This window comes from Pyxicephalus adspersus, chromosome 11 (assembly GCF_032062135.1).
Source record: "Pyxicephalus adspersus chromosome 11, UCB_Pads_2.0, whole genome shotgun sequence".
NCBI lineage: Eukaryota > Metazoa > Chordata > Amphibia > Anura > Pyxicephalidae > Pyxicephalus > Pyxicephalus adspersus.
The window spans coordinates 48,947,937-48,962,800 of NC_092868.1; the positions used below are offsets into that span (position 1 = coordinate 48,947,937).

Here is a 14,864-nt window from a genome sequence, read left to right on the forward strand (position 1 = left end):
AAGTAATCCCTGCTGCCTTCTAGGCAACAACATGGCTGCCTCAAGTTGCCCTGTAAATATACCCCCTAATGCCCTAAAGATCTACCCCCTACCTAAATATTTACCATTAGCCCTGCTCATAAGTTCTTCTTTACTGGGTGGACCTGTCCTGAAAGAAAAAAAGTCCTGGGTATGTTCAGCTTCTACTGCAAATTTATGACAATTAGCCTATCAGCTTCAGTCGTACTGATCTGGATGTCTGGGGGTCACCATAAGTATGGATGAGCAATAAATGGGTCAGAAAGAGTGCGGGTGCAGTAGAAGCTGACACTGCCAGGGCAGACAGGACAGGAAAGTCTGCACAGTAAAGAACTCCATAGTGGGGTTTAGATATTTAGGTAGGTGTTTTTCATTTAGGAGGGGGAGGAGAACAGGGATAAGATAGTAAAATGTGTTCACTGTTTGTAAAGTTCTACTCCTTTTAGTTACTTTCTGCAACAAGAATTATTATTATTATTATTATTATTATTATTATTATTAATAATATTATTATTATTATTATTAATATTAAACAGAATGTATAAAGCGTTAACATATTACGCAGCACTGAATAGGGATATCTACATTTAATCTAATATTGGTTTCTTGCAATTTTCCCCAAAGCAATAGAAGGGACAGAACAGACAGCCAATCAGAAGTGCAGCAGGTAAAGCACATGCTTACAGATAGAGAGCAGAATAACCACAAGGATGACCTCATTAGTAGTCTGCTACACTTTTACTGGCTAATCAGCATGCTGGGGATGATAGAAGGACACCACTGTATCCTTTTACAATCTATGACTGAGACCAAGAAAGAAATGTCATCTATCAAGTTGTGCTATGTAAAAGTCAAACAGGTAAACATACAGGTGCAGTACTGTATGTATTCTATCTTTGTATTTACCCATTTGTGTAAAGTTTCAAGAAAAATATTCAGCCACGTAAAGAAGTCTGCTCCTTACCAGCATTACCCATGCGGAGGTGGAGTCTTCCTTTAATAACTGTGTGAACACCAATGGGTTTTATAACGCCTTGCTTTGAGACATCCCCACTCATAACCATCGTGTCTTGTTCATATTCCGTTGTGATGACTTCCAGTTCATGTGACACCTGGACTGCAGTGCGGCCTTGACGTAACAAATGCTGTAAAACACAAAGGTGCAGAAAACATAATGAATAACCACAATTTGGCCCTGTTAGTGATCTCGTCTTTTTTTTTTCTAGCTGTAGACAGGCGAGGGAAGGATTAGAACCCCAGTGAATTTTTAATGCTGTCTGGGGCTCCTTTGGATTCTCCCACACAGGGAAAATCTGCAGCAGGGACACAGACAGAAATAAATTAAGGATTCAGCTTTAGGAATAAAGCTGAACCATGTAAAAATAAATAATCGATAATGCAAAGATAAAACCTCAAGGTATCCTTCTGTAACCCCCAACATATTACCGTTAAATTGTGACAGAAGGTAGGTAGAGACTTTGCTGTTTACTGTTCGCCTTTTAAGCACTGCCTGTGCGCCTAATAACCTCAGACACATTTTTGATCACTTTTAGCCTTGAGTTTTATGAAATCCCGCTGCTCGGTGTTAACGGTTTGGCTTTCTTTCCATTTTCTGCAGGTAATGTGCTGTTTCACATTTCAGTCTCATTAAAATGTCAAAGACACCTACATAATTCTGTCTTTGTGAGTGACAGCTGGATGGCTGGAGATGTCTCATACACCATGAATCATTGTTGTGTCGGTTATGGGAATGAGCTGGGGAAACATTGCTAAAGAAAAAGATAAATATAAATCTTTGTATGATCATATCTAACACCTAGATCTGGTATTAGTGCTATTAATGAAGCTTTATATGCTGGTACCTACAATACAGCAGGATATGTATTTAAAGGGATCGATGGTAAATTTAATAACATGTATACAGCATAAGTATTTGTTAGTATATATTTACATTTTAGCAACCACCGTGCAAATGTGCTGCATTCTGCCAAATATACCCAAATTCAAACTTTATTTTTTTTTAAATATAATATATTTACCTTTCTGGAGTTAAAATAAAATAGCAGCAATTACTACAATACTCACTTTATCTCTAGCGCTGCTTGCTGCTGCTAGGACTGAGTGTACTCCTGTGTGCCTGCAAAGGAATTGTTATCATCCTGGCCGACCAATCTGGATGGCCAAAGAGCAAAAGCAGACAGAGAAGATGGAAGAGGATGGCGGTGCTCGCAACAGAACAGGGACAGGTGAGAGCAATTAAAAAACTGCAATCAGACAGGTACATTGGCTGTCCTTTCTGCAATAAGAAAGATGCCTAGTTGCTTTTTTTTTTTTATTTTTGTGATTTGTTTTCACTGGTATCTTGAAACGGAGTTCCAAATAAAAACACAACTGGTACCATCTTTCTATAGAGAAATAGATAAATGCATTGTGTAGGGCAGTAATCTGGAACGTAGGAGGTGTTATACTTATACATTACACTGCATGCATGTACTTGCATGCAGGGTAAAATACTCACAGACGTCTGCACTTCTTTAGGTTCCTATCAAGCCGCCCATCTTGGGCTGCTCTGGAACCTTATCATGCAGAACTCAGGACTAACAATCCTGCATTGTATGTGAGGGCATTGAGGGCCTGCGTTCATCCCTGGAGTGGAGAAGAAAGCTGGCTGCCAGGGATGCAAGGAATACGGTAAACAATCACCCTATTCCCTATGCCCTAATCGTGGCATTTAGCATTTGATCTTTCCATGATTTCTTGAAACCTGTCATTCCTTTCTCCATGCATATATTAGAGCTCTTGTATCAAGGTTATATCTGTGATTCAAGCAATTTGATAAAACATCATACTTACCTACAATAATTGGACATACCTGTACCAACCAGTTTTACATGTACCATCCATACCTATCTTTAAGAGCAGCTCTGCTTGTGCAAGCTGAGCTCCCAGGAATTTGGGTCTATACCTCCTGCTCCAATATAAGCCAATTTGAATCTACCTTTGTTTGTGATGTTCCCCTGAGGAAGCAGGGGTGTCCTGCAAAACGTGTCGGGACACAAAAACCATCACTACCCAGTATTTTGGACTTCCTTGTACTTGTTAATAATATTTATGTTAAAGTAACAATTTACTAATATATTTTAACCTATTATATGTTGGAAAGCAAAATGTTTTTTAGTCATGTGTTTGAAATAAAGTGATATTTATATTTTATTCATGCTGTGATGTAAGTATACCCAGTATTTAGTTGAATGCTCCAGGTAGGTGGTTTAGGTAAAAGCTATATATATATCAATACTTGATGGGGATTGCTCATTCATATATTTATTCACCCTATTCATCATTCTCTAGGCAAAATGAGCATTTACCCTTGCACATCAGAGCAGATCCCACCACAAGAGTTACCTCGAGCCCAGAGCTCAGCTTTAAGATTAGGGGAGAAGTTTTAAAGTCATGACCTATGGGTGCATGACCAGTGGAAATGAGCAATATCTCTAAGATGTTGATTTTATATTTGCTTATAACTATTTTATTTGCTTATCAGCACCTATTGACCCAACTAATTCATTACCCAAATCAATGTCAACCACTGCTATAACCACCAATATAAGGGAGAGCTCCAACATGGAGTTACATTACTGGTGGCCAAAGCAGAGGAGTGGCATCGATCGGGCAAAGAAAGGGAGAAAGAGTCCTTCTATTGTCCTATTTTCTAGGAGATTTGAGTCTGACCCTGAAGGTAAGGGTATTCAGGGTGCAACTTTAAAATTGCTTTGGAAATCCTAAAATGAAAGATCCAATGACAGGTGCCCAATTCTGAAAACGAACATACATTTACAATAATGCAGATTGATTTCATTAGTTTTTATTACCGCTGTTCTGTGTAAGATGTCAAAGCATTATGTATCATATACAATGGCACAAGTCCAAGCCTTTGTCCTCAGGCCACCTTCTAGTGCCATCTAGGCATAAAATGCCTCCAGGCTCCACTGTATTTCAACATAATTACCCAGGACAGACTTTATTCTATCAATGCTAAGTCGTTTAACATTATACATTTTTTTAATCTAAATTGCTCTTGTTAAAATGCTTACTAAGTCATTTGTATTTCTAACCTTTTATCCAGATTAAATTGCAGTAATATGATAATGAATATGGTTGTGAGCCAGCTAACATCACATTATTTTATTTATAGAGAAGCTTTGTGTAGATGGTATAACAAACAAATGCAATAGAAAAATCATGTGCCCCACAGCAGCCAATCCCATGTTAGCATACATTTAACTAACAAACCATCTAAGAGGAAATCTACTTTGATATTTTTTTGTTGTTAATTGTCCATTTTTGTATACCACTATATACTGTATACTATTATATTAAATTCCATGCTAATCAGACCTAGGTTCCACACCATTAGTTTTGCAGTGCTGTCAGTGTAACTCAGCCTTTCTCAATGTTTTTTACATGGGGTAACCCTTGAAATAACTTTCAAGTCTTCAAGGAACCCCGACTATGATTACTATATGAATCTCACAGTACATGGTGGTCAGTAGGAAGAATGCTCCCTTACAGAGAGCCCAAAAGCATCATTGGTGTCACCTAAACTGACCTGAGAGTCACAATTTCCTCATTTCACAAGGAACCCCTAGCAACGTCTGAAGGAACCCTGGGGCTCCATGGAACCTTGGTTCAGAAACACTAATCCAACTTGTTTTCAGGTACTGGGAGCTGGGGGATGTGTTAACTTTGCAGCTTATAGTAGAGAAGAACACAGCAGAACATTAATAAATCAGTTATGCCTATTTGTTTCCTATCAAGAATGTACAGAATGTATCATAGGATGTAATAGGTTAATATGATTTATAATTATGAAGTATCATGTAGATTAAAAAGAAAAGTCTCTGAACAAACTTTAAAGAATATGTGGGATCAAGCTTGGGGGGGGGCAATTATGTGTTGGTTTGTTTTTATCTTATATGAGACAAGAACATCAGCAAAGTGATGATTCCAAGTAAAATTAGATGTGGTAGCTAAATATTATTTAGAAATATCAATCAATTACTGCGCACATAGAAGTAAGAATAAAAGGGTAAAGTCTCTGAACAAACCTTAAGGAATATATAAAGCTGAAGCTTTATGTAACAAGAGAGAAATCATATCGATGTGCTGTGAGACTTTGGAGCAGGAATAAATTGGGATAAAACTTGCAGTGAGGTCCAGTTCACATGAATGTCGACAAGAAAGCAAATCAAACTCAATGGCCCTGATTTATTAAAGCTCCCCAAGGCTGGAGAGAATACACTTTCACCAGTGAAGCTAGGTGATCATGCAAACCCGGAATGGATTTCTTCAATGTTATTTGCTATTTGCTAGCAAATGCTTTGAATCTTGGACCAGATCCATCCCAGGTTTGTTGGATCACCCAGCTTTACTGGTGAAAGTGTATTCTCTCCAGCCTTGGAGAGCTTTAATAAATCAGGGCCAATGTGTTTTATATATTTATATGTTATTACACATTTTTAGACACATTTAAGATGCTTTTTAGGTAAGTGCCAGATGCATTTTGAATGTGTTAAAAGTCCTTGTTTAATGCATTCCATACAGCCCTGTTTTTTCTTCAGTTTTGCTTTTTGTGCCTAGCACTCTGTAAAAACATTAGGACAGGTTTTTTACATTATGATTTAATGAATGTGAACCGAGGAAAATCAGATGGTTGTGATCAATCAGAAGTAAATTCAACTTTGGATTTACTGTAAGGGTTAGCATGAGGCTGTACCTGAGGCCACTCGGGCTGCACAGGTAGTCCAGATTCTCCAGCATGGCACATCCATATGTGCCATTCCAAGAAGGTTTGTTGTGTCTCCCTTCCTTCTCAACAGCATGGAAAAAATACTACAAGATACACAAGGAGAGATGGACAAAAACCATAGAAGAGCAACATCCCAGCAGCAAGACTATCTGCATCTTTATGTGAGGAGGAACAGGAGGAGCACTGCCGGAGCCCTATTAGATGGCCTCCAATGGGTCATTTGTGTACATGTTTCCAGCCAAACTGTCACAATCAGGTTCCATGAGGGTGGCATGCAGGCCCAAGGTCCTGTCATAGAGCCCGAGTCAGGTTGATTGGCATTTACCAGAGAACCCGAGAACTGGCATATTTGTTAGCTTCTTGTTCTCTTCAGTGCAGGTTCACACTGACCTCATGTGATCGACATAAAAAAGTTTAGAGATATAATAGTCAACATTACGCTGCCTGAAACATCATCAAAAATGACAGGCTTGACAGAAGGTCATTGATGGTCTGAGAGGAATTTACTTAGAGAGCCACACACACAGCAAGTGTCTGCTTAAATATATCTGACTGCTATTAACTACTAGAATTAAACCTTTATACTGTGGTATAGAGCGGTACCAGCGTCAGTACGCCAGTTGCTACCATTCAGTGAACAACCCGCGCTATTTCTGTGAATTACATCTCCTCCTCCTCCCTTCTCAGCACCATCCTAGTAGGCACTGAACTCTTCTCAGCAAGGTAAAGTGAGGTTACATTTTCATTTATTTCATCCAATTGCTTTTGTATTTATGTATTTTAGTATTAGGTGGTGCTTAAATCATTTTATACATCCACATCAATGTATAATATGCCAATAACAATAAAATTTTTTCAAGGGAACGGATTAATCATTCTCCTTTTATTTCTTATGGGAAAAATTTGTCCTGTTTGGTATAAGTCCAAGGATCTGGAACCGATTAATAACTTATATCAAGGTACCACTGTACTACTAGCCAGACTCTATTGCTAGTGCAGTAGGGCCTGATGCAGGACAATGCACAGCCTCATGTGGCCTGAATGTGTATGCTGTTCTTGGATAAAGAAGAAATTGATGCCGTTGACTGGCCCCTGCTTTCCTAAGACTTAAATCAATAGAGATCATCTGGGACATTACGTATCAGTGCATCTGACTCTACTAATAGTGCCACAAACTGTGCAGAAGTTCACCAATGCCCTAATCCAGGTCTGGGAGGAGATCCCCCAAGGAAACACCTGCTGTCTCATCAGAAGTATAGCCATATATTGTCAAGAGTAATTTTAGACTTGTTGGAGCCATACACACTACTGAGCTGCAATATGAGCTTTTGTGATGAAATTCTTTGTGAATTCAGTTTTTTACTTTGATTTTCAGTGTGATGTTGAACGCAGGCGGTTTTGGTTTCTACTGACCATTCTTATGTCATGGGCGATCTATATCAGTTAAAGTTTTTACATTTGAGATTTGAAACCTAATTTCAGTGTTCCCTTTTTTGAGCAGTGTATACATATCATATTAAACTACCCTAATGTGCCAGTGAATGGCTGTGATTTGTAAAACCTTAAATAAAAACCTTTTCTTTCTGCGTTAGCAAAAACGACTGAATCCAGCATTGTTCTGTTCATCTTTCTTTAAAGCTTTTACCCTTGGATATACCGGGTATTTAACTAACATAGGACACACCTGAATACACCGTATACTGAGAAACAAAAAGATATATATAAAAATAAAATTAAAATGTTTATTTCCTAGAAGCAGAAGGGCTCATTGTTTACCCTCGCAGCTATTTTCCGAAACAATAAACCTGCCTTTCTTTCTCTGCTTGCAACTAAATAAAAAGTAATATCGAAAGTAAAATACCTACCATATAAGCCATGAACCTTAAGAAAACACATTTGGTTGCCTTTAAGACCAGATAGACATTTTACTTTTTACACAATTTCACTCCTTTCCTCTGTTAAAAAAAAAAGTTTACACTTTTTTTTTATCCTCTCTGCATGTCTTCTTCTAGTCTCAGCTGCTCAGTGGTGACCAGAATCATTCAACATCTCTTCTATCATCCCAGGGCACACAGCACTACATGAGGCCGGTATTTATTTTTAATTTGTGTATTTAGCTGTTTGCCTTGGATTCAGCTTAAACATATATAAACATATATTAATCTGTAACTTTGCATAACCCTGTAAAAAAATGATTAAAAAGAAAACTAAGTAATGTTTAATTTCTCATACCGTACCTTCATTTCTACGGCTGCTGACCCAATGAGTAGCAGGGAGTCTCCATCCCAAACATCAATCTGAAGAGTTTGGAGAGCCAAATAGCGTAAAAACCAGCGCTGTTCTCCTGGCTTCAGGAATCCAGGGTCCACCATGTACTTCAACTGATAGCCCGGACAGCCTGTAATAAAAAGAAAGAAAAATTGCATATATTGTAATTAGCATTTTTTAGATAATAAAAGCTTTATATGTTTTTCACAAAATAGAAATTACTTAATATTTAGTCATTGAGTCATTGGCTAGTTACCTAACACATACCATTTCCTTGACATTTAGACATGAATGACCTCTAGTCATGCAGGGTTTATAGAAAAAAAATCTAAAACAAAGGTTTTATTTTCTTTATTTGATCTTCTGTCCTCCTCAAAAACCTACATCAAATCAACACATGGGACGAAAAGATAAGCTATGTGCTGAATAACCAAAATAAAAAGATGGGCAAGACTTGTGAGTGCAAATGATGTCTCATAGGTCCGGGTCATTAATTTGCCAACTTAAGAGGCAAAAGAGTAGCCAACACGTTTCGGGGCACCTCCCAGTGCCCCTTTTTCAGAGCTTGTAGCAAATAAAAGTCTTAGTAGAGCACTATAAATGTAATAAAACAAATCTGATGTCTTTGGTAGGAGGATGGCACTGGTCAAACATTTGCATGCTTCAAGATGATGCTTCATAGTGCCACCCTATGATATGACAACAATTCAAGTAACCTATATAGATAGGAATAGTCATAAAAAAGAGAAAATAAAACGAACCCTGATTTATTGAGCCATCCTTGTTAAGTGACACTATAACTCGTGCCGGAGTCTCACTCCGTGGCGTTCCTTTACATTGAACAAGCTGTAGGCGGGGGGTCGTTACTGGCTGGAGTCGATAGAACTGGAAGGTGAAGTAAAGGGTCTGGGGCCAGTTCATTGACAAGTTACCTTGTTGTACGCTAAGAAACAAAAACAAATTACTATTAGCATTATATCCATTATCTATGTTAAGTCCAACACAGACCTTCAGAATAAAGTTGTTTCCCACCTGCTGAAGGCCAGAAATTGCAGGACTATTTCGTTGCACTGCAAATAATCAGCTTCTTCTCTTTGAGGGTTAAAGTTCACCGGACTCGATGGATCCACCACTTCTGCCACTTCATTGTTGCAATCCAGAATTTCAGGAAAGCCAACAGAGTGAAGACGGGCCAGGGCAGCTCGAGACAAGATGGAGGTGGTGCTGGGAGGAAAATAAGTCATTCAGTTTAGAGGTCATCAATCGAAGAAAACCATATCAAATTCCCCTTAGTTTCCTGATGTATTACTACTAAGGTTTACAGTGTATATTATGTGCTTTTAAATGCCATCAGTTATCATTGCTCCCGGATCTCTAGGTTATAAAGATGAGCATAAGTCAAAGAGATGGGGAGTTGTTGCTTGAACGCCCTACGTTAGGGTGTCAAAGCTGTTCCTCCTTACATAGAGAGCAATGAGTGAGCATTGTCACCCTTGGACAAGTGGCAAGGACACAACGCAAAAATAAAGTGAAAAAAAATTCAGTCACCGCTCCTAAAGACTGGTAAGTTGATGTATATTACATTTTTGCTCTTAAGTTTAGATACAGTTCAATGTATCTGACTTTTCTAGATCACGGCCCATGGCAGAGTTCCAAAAGAGTGTAAATTGGTGTGTCAGAGCCAGATAAACACATAATTTATTACACACTTTGCCTTCTCTGTTTCCAAATGTTATCTGTGGCAGATGATGAATGGCTGGAGTACAGTAAAGGAAATCCGTGTACAGTTTCTATAAAGAGAATGTTTTTCTCTCTTAAAGAATATGGGGAACTGAAATATATAAGAAGAGTCCTGGCTGGCTAAGGGGAAGCAACCTCATCAAAAATATGTCATTGCATATGTTTATTATTGAGTTAAAGCGGAACTAAAGTAAAAAAAAAAAATCACACTTACCTTTAATCCCGCAGATCCCTCAATGGCGCTGGAGTTTTTATCAATGCGGTCCTGCGCCGTCCTGGAATTCTTCTGCGACCCGGCATGGAGGAAGCGCTGGGTGCTGCCATCTTCTTCTCCAGTCTTCTTTTCCAGTCTTCTTGCTACATCCCCCGATCTTGCACTGCACAAGTGCAAGATCAGGAGAAGTAGCCCACTGTAAAGAGGAAAAAAGAAGAAAGCCAATCTCACTGCGCATGCGCGAGATCGGCATCTCTTTCTCCGTGGAAAAAAATGCAGATCTTGGGCATATGCAGATGGAGCAGCCGAGAGCCTCCCGGAATGCATGATGTAGGTATCCCGGCAGGCTCTGCATTCCCACTCAGTCTTGATTGCAGTGGCGATCAAGACTTAAAAGGGACTGTGCTGAACAAAAAGAAAAAGGGTGTTGCACCTTTTTTTTTTTTTTTTTTTTTTTAATTTTTTATTAGGATGTTTCAATAAATAACAGAAAAACAACAGAACCACATTCAAGGTTACAACAAATATGAATAAAACAGAAAATTTCAAACATTACAATAGTTGGCATTTCCACTCTAAACAGCATCTATAACAACAGGAAAATCATTATCCTGAATTCTCAGAGTATACCATTCAGTATGTTGAAATGTATTCAAAATCTGGCGTTTTATTGAGCTACACTGAATCTCAATTCCAAAAGGTATGGTACAAATTTGCGTGAAGGTGAGCACTTTTAGAACAATCAGAAGTGGGGGCATAGCTCAATAAGTATGCACGATATGGGGGGATATACACCCCATGGTAAATTCTAAGTGTGTTGCACCTTTTTTACTTTATATTTAGTTGTCTACCATTTTACGTACAGTAAAAAAGTTGAGTTTAGGTCCACTTTAAGTAATCAGCATAAATGTTCTATATGTGTTCAGCACATATATAGCATGGGAAACTTAGGAATATATAATGTACAGCACTGTAATATTCAGCACAGTGTACAGAATGGAGTGGTGAGGGCTATATTTCCAGATTGAGAGACCCTGTTTAATTTAGACAATGGGGATCCAGCAAAACCTGATTACACATACAACACATTCGTGGATGTCAATTATGGCTCGAAAAAATGAGGTGTCTATGGTCCTCAGATAAGGAGTTGTTGATGCCTATAAAGCTGGAAAAGGTTACAAGGCCATCTATAAAAAGTACGGACAATGCCAATTATTAGTCAGACTGATTATGTATAAATTGAGGAAATTCAAGACCCAGAAGTGCTTGACCATCAAAGATAAATCCAGCTGCAAGGCGTGAAATAGTCTGAGAGGTTACAAAGGAACCCAGGGTAACTTCTATGCAACTAAAGCTAGTTTCACATTGGCAAATGTTGATGTTCAAGAGTCCACCATCAGGAGAATATTGAACAGCAATGGTGTGTATGGCAGGGTAGCAAGATGAAAGCCACAGATCTCCCCTTATGTACATGTGGACAAACCAGAAGGATACTGAAAGAATGTTTTGTGGATGGATGAAGCCAAAATAGAACTTTTTATTGGCTTCACTGAGGAACGTTGCAACGGAAGAAAGAAAATCCCAGAATTCCAGCATAAGAACCTTATCCCATCTGTGAAACATGGTGGTGGGAGCCTGGATGGCTTGCCATCATCAATAGATCAATGAATTCTGAACTATACCCGATAATTCCGAAGGAAATGTCAAGACATCTGTCCATGTACTTAATCTCCAGAGACAGTGGGTCATGCAAAGAGTGGTTGAAGAAAAAAAGTGAATGAAATGGCCAAGTCAAAGTCTTGACCTTAATCCAAAAGAAATGTTGTGGAAAGTCCGAAAGCGAGCAGTTCATGTATGGAAACCCACCAACATCCAAGAGATGAACCGGTTTTGTATTTTGTCATATGTTTAGTTGCAGTTATTGCTGTACAAAGGGATCACAATTTACTTTTTTAGCCATACATGGAAATGTATTGTATTTTTTAAAAATAGAAAAATTTAAAGGGTACAAAAACGTTCAAGCAACACTGTATATGTAATTATATATATATATATATATATATATATATATATATATATATACACACACACGTACAATATTGCGAAGCCAGGATAGCATAACAAAATGCAAGCTGAACAGACTGAATGAGTCAGCGTGCTTGGCATTTTGTACAAACACATGGTGCCTGCTATTTCTGTTTTGGGAACAATCCTACATATATGTTTTATTTAATTTTTTTAACCAAAGTGAATTAGATGATCACTTTAACTAAAAAGGTGACGGTATGCCTTGCCCAAAGCAAGCAAATTCCACATAAAACAATTTTTCTGTCAAACTGGCTGGGTCTGCAGAGATCATAGGGAAATGTCAGGGGATTACCTCCAGGGTTAATCTGTCAATCAGATGCAATGTAGCCTTTTTTGGCAACGCTCCTGCACCCTGTTGTCTAGCTCATTTGTGGTATGTCTGACCCAAAACTCCAAAACTGGGGAAGATGGATTATCATAGGAGAACCTGGGTGATCCAGCCAACCTCAAATGTATTTCTTAAAAATCATTTCCACTTAGTTGGCATAAATCCTGGACCAAGTTTATTTCAGGTTGAGCGGATCGGCAAGGTTCTTCCATGATAATCTATAATATATAATCTCTTCATTCTTGGAAGGCTTTAATAAATTGGACCCATAAGGTTGATGCACAGCTGCTAGATGTCCATCAGCACCATGGAGAGCTCCAGGACTAAAGAAATACTTGTCTAAGGTTTCAGAATCGGTCGGCTTTATCGCACAACACCGCAGAGCAGCCATATTTGCCTATTTATGAATGTTCTTTATGCTTTTCTGTTATTGATCAAATACATTTACAATGCAGAAAAAGTACGGTTATTCCAGAATAATAAACAGATCGTAATTGGATCTGCATTATTCTATGGTAACAAAGTGCTGAGGAGGAGAAAGGAAAAAGGTGGTAATTCAGGCTGAGCTCAAGGGTATGGAATGGTTCAATAGCATTAGCCGGAGCCATACACACACGGATTTATATCTCATATCCTGTACTGTTGATCTGCTGAGATGTCAATGTGACTTTTTCAATGATATTTCAGTGCTTGCAGTAAGAAGGACGCATACCTGGGAATTTTTCCAGCTGGAGGCTTGTGAGGACTTTGGTATGTATAGAGATGGCACATTCACCTAGATGCACATAGCCAACAGCATAGCTTGTTCTGGATTCATGTCAATGTAACTCAAACTTTTACGAGCTTAGGTTAAGAGGGTAAATACCCAATTTTGCAGTCTACATGTATTCATTTTCCTAAATAAAATTACCAAAACTGCAAAACATTTATGAAATTAGAATCATGTTTTCCAGATTGAGTGCCAATGATTTTGGTAGTATGATGGAGCATACACTGAGCATCAGGTGTTAACCTTTCTATTGATATGTGTAATACATTTTTCTATATCCTACCATCAGACCAGGTTTATACTTTTTGCTCCCTCGGGCCAGCTAACTTTTGCTGACCCCCAAACAATAACAGACTTTGATCCTGACATAAAACACACTATGAAAATTGTTTTACAAGAACTAAAGAAAGCGAAAGGAGAGAGACAGAGAGAGAGAGAGAGAGAGAGAGAGAGAGAGAGAGGGAGGGGAAGAGGGAAGGAGGGAAAAGGGAGACAGAGAAGGAGGAAGGGGCAGGGAGAGAAGGAGAAGGGAGTGTGAAGGGTAGAAGAGAGAGAGAATGGAAAGAGACAAAGAAAGTGAGTGGGAGGGAGAGAGGATGAGGGGAGAGAATGATGCAGGGAGAGGGGAGGGGAGGGAAAGAGAGAGGAGATAGGGGTAGGGGGAAGGGGAAGCGAGGGGGGATAGAGATATGGAGGGGACATAGAAGGGGGAGAGATAGAAAGACAGAGAGGACAGAGCATAGAGAAGGAGAAAGAGAGAGGAAGGAGAAGGGAGATAGAGGGGGAAAAGGGGAATGGGGGTAGAGGGGGAAAGAGGGTAGTGTGGGAGGGAGGGAGAGGGGAGAGAGAGGAGAGGGGGGGTAGAGGGGGAGAGAGGGTAGTGTGGGAGGGAGGGAGAGGGGAGAGAGAGGGGGATAGAGGTAGAGGGGGAGAGAGGGTATGTTGGGAGGGAGGGAGAGGGGAGAGAGAGAGGGTACTGAGAGGGAGAAATGAATGGAGAGAGAAGAGTAATGCCTTCAATACAGATGTTACCCTGCACAGATCTCTGCACCTTGATACAATCACTTTCATTATGTGCGCCTTGTTACTGTAAAGCTTATCGGCCTAAAGCAGCAGCAGGTTCCAGTTCCACATAGAGATGTTGTCATGCTGCCCTAGGCCATGGCCTAGGTGGCTCTATGGGATATCTGGCCCTGTCCGCCATGTATTAGGGACAATGGTTGGAGTATAGGGAGTCTATGTGCTTGTAGATAAGTGCAGTGCTCTATTGTATATTCACCTGTGTTTCCACTTACCTCCCAGTCTGAGTTCCCATTGCAACAATAGGAGCATGGACAGGAGAGAAGGCCAGCTCCTGGAGATGATCTGCAGCTGAGTATTCAAGGTTACGGTCACCTATCTCTGCTTCAAGGTGGGTAATTCCGCTTGCTCCTGGGATCTCCTGAAGTGGAATAAACAATAGGCCAAACAATAGATCAAAAAACATTTTTTTCCATTTTATTAAGGTGTAACTAAACTCATTTTATAATAAAATCATCATGAGAGGAAGGTCCTGGCAGAAGAGAAATGCGAAGTATATTTACAAAAAAAATCCCTGGCTCTCGGCAAAATTCTGTTTTTCTGTGCAAAT

At 39.3% G+C, this 14,864-nt stretch overlaps 1 protein-coding gene across 1 annotated transcript in view; it reads right to left on the reverse strand.

Moving 5' to 3' along the window:
* NPHP4 (nephrocystin 4) overlaps positions 1-14,864 on the reverse strand; it is a 150,579-nt gene that overhangs the window by 36,257 nt on the left and 99,458 nt on the right. Inside the window, exons 13-17 of the mRNA XM_072425968.1 lie at positions 14,530-14,675; positions 9,128-9,319; positions 8,857-9,038; positions 8,065-8,225; positions 983-1,163 (exon numbers count right to left, since the gene is read on the reverse strand). Of these exons, the coding sequence (XP_072282069.1) occupies positions 983-1,163; positions 8,065-8,225; positions 8,857-9,038; positions 9,128-9,319; positions 14,530-14,675 (862 nt within the window). The remainder of the gene's footprint in view (positions 1-982; positions 1,164-8,064; positions 8,226-8,856; positions 9,039-9,127; positions 9,320-14,529; positions 14,676-14,864) is intronic.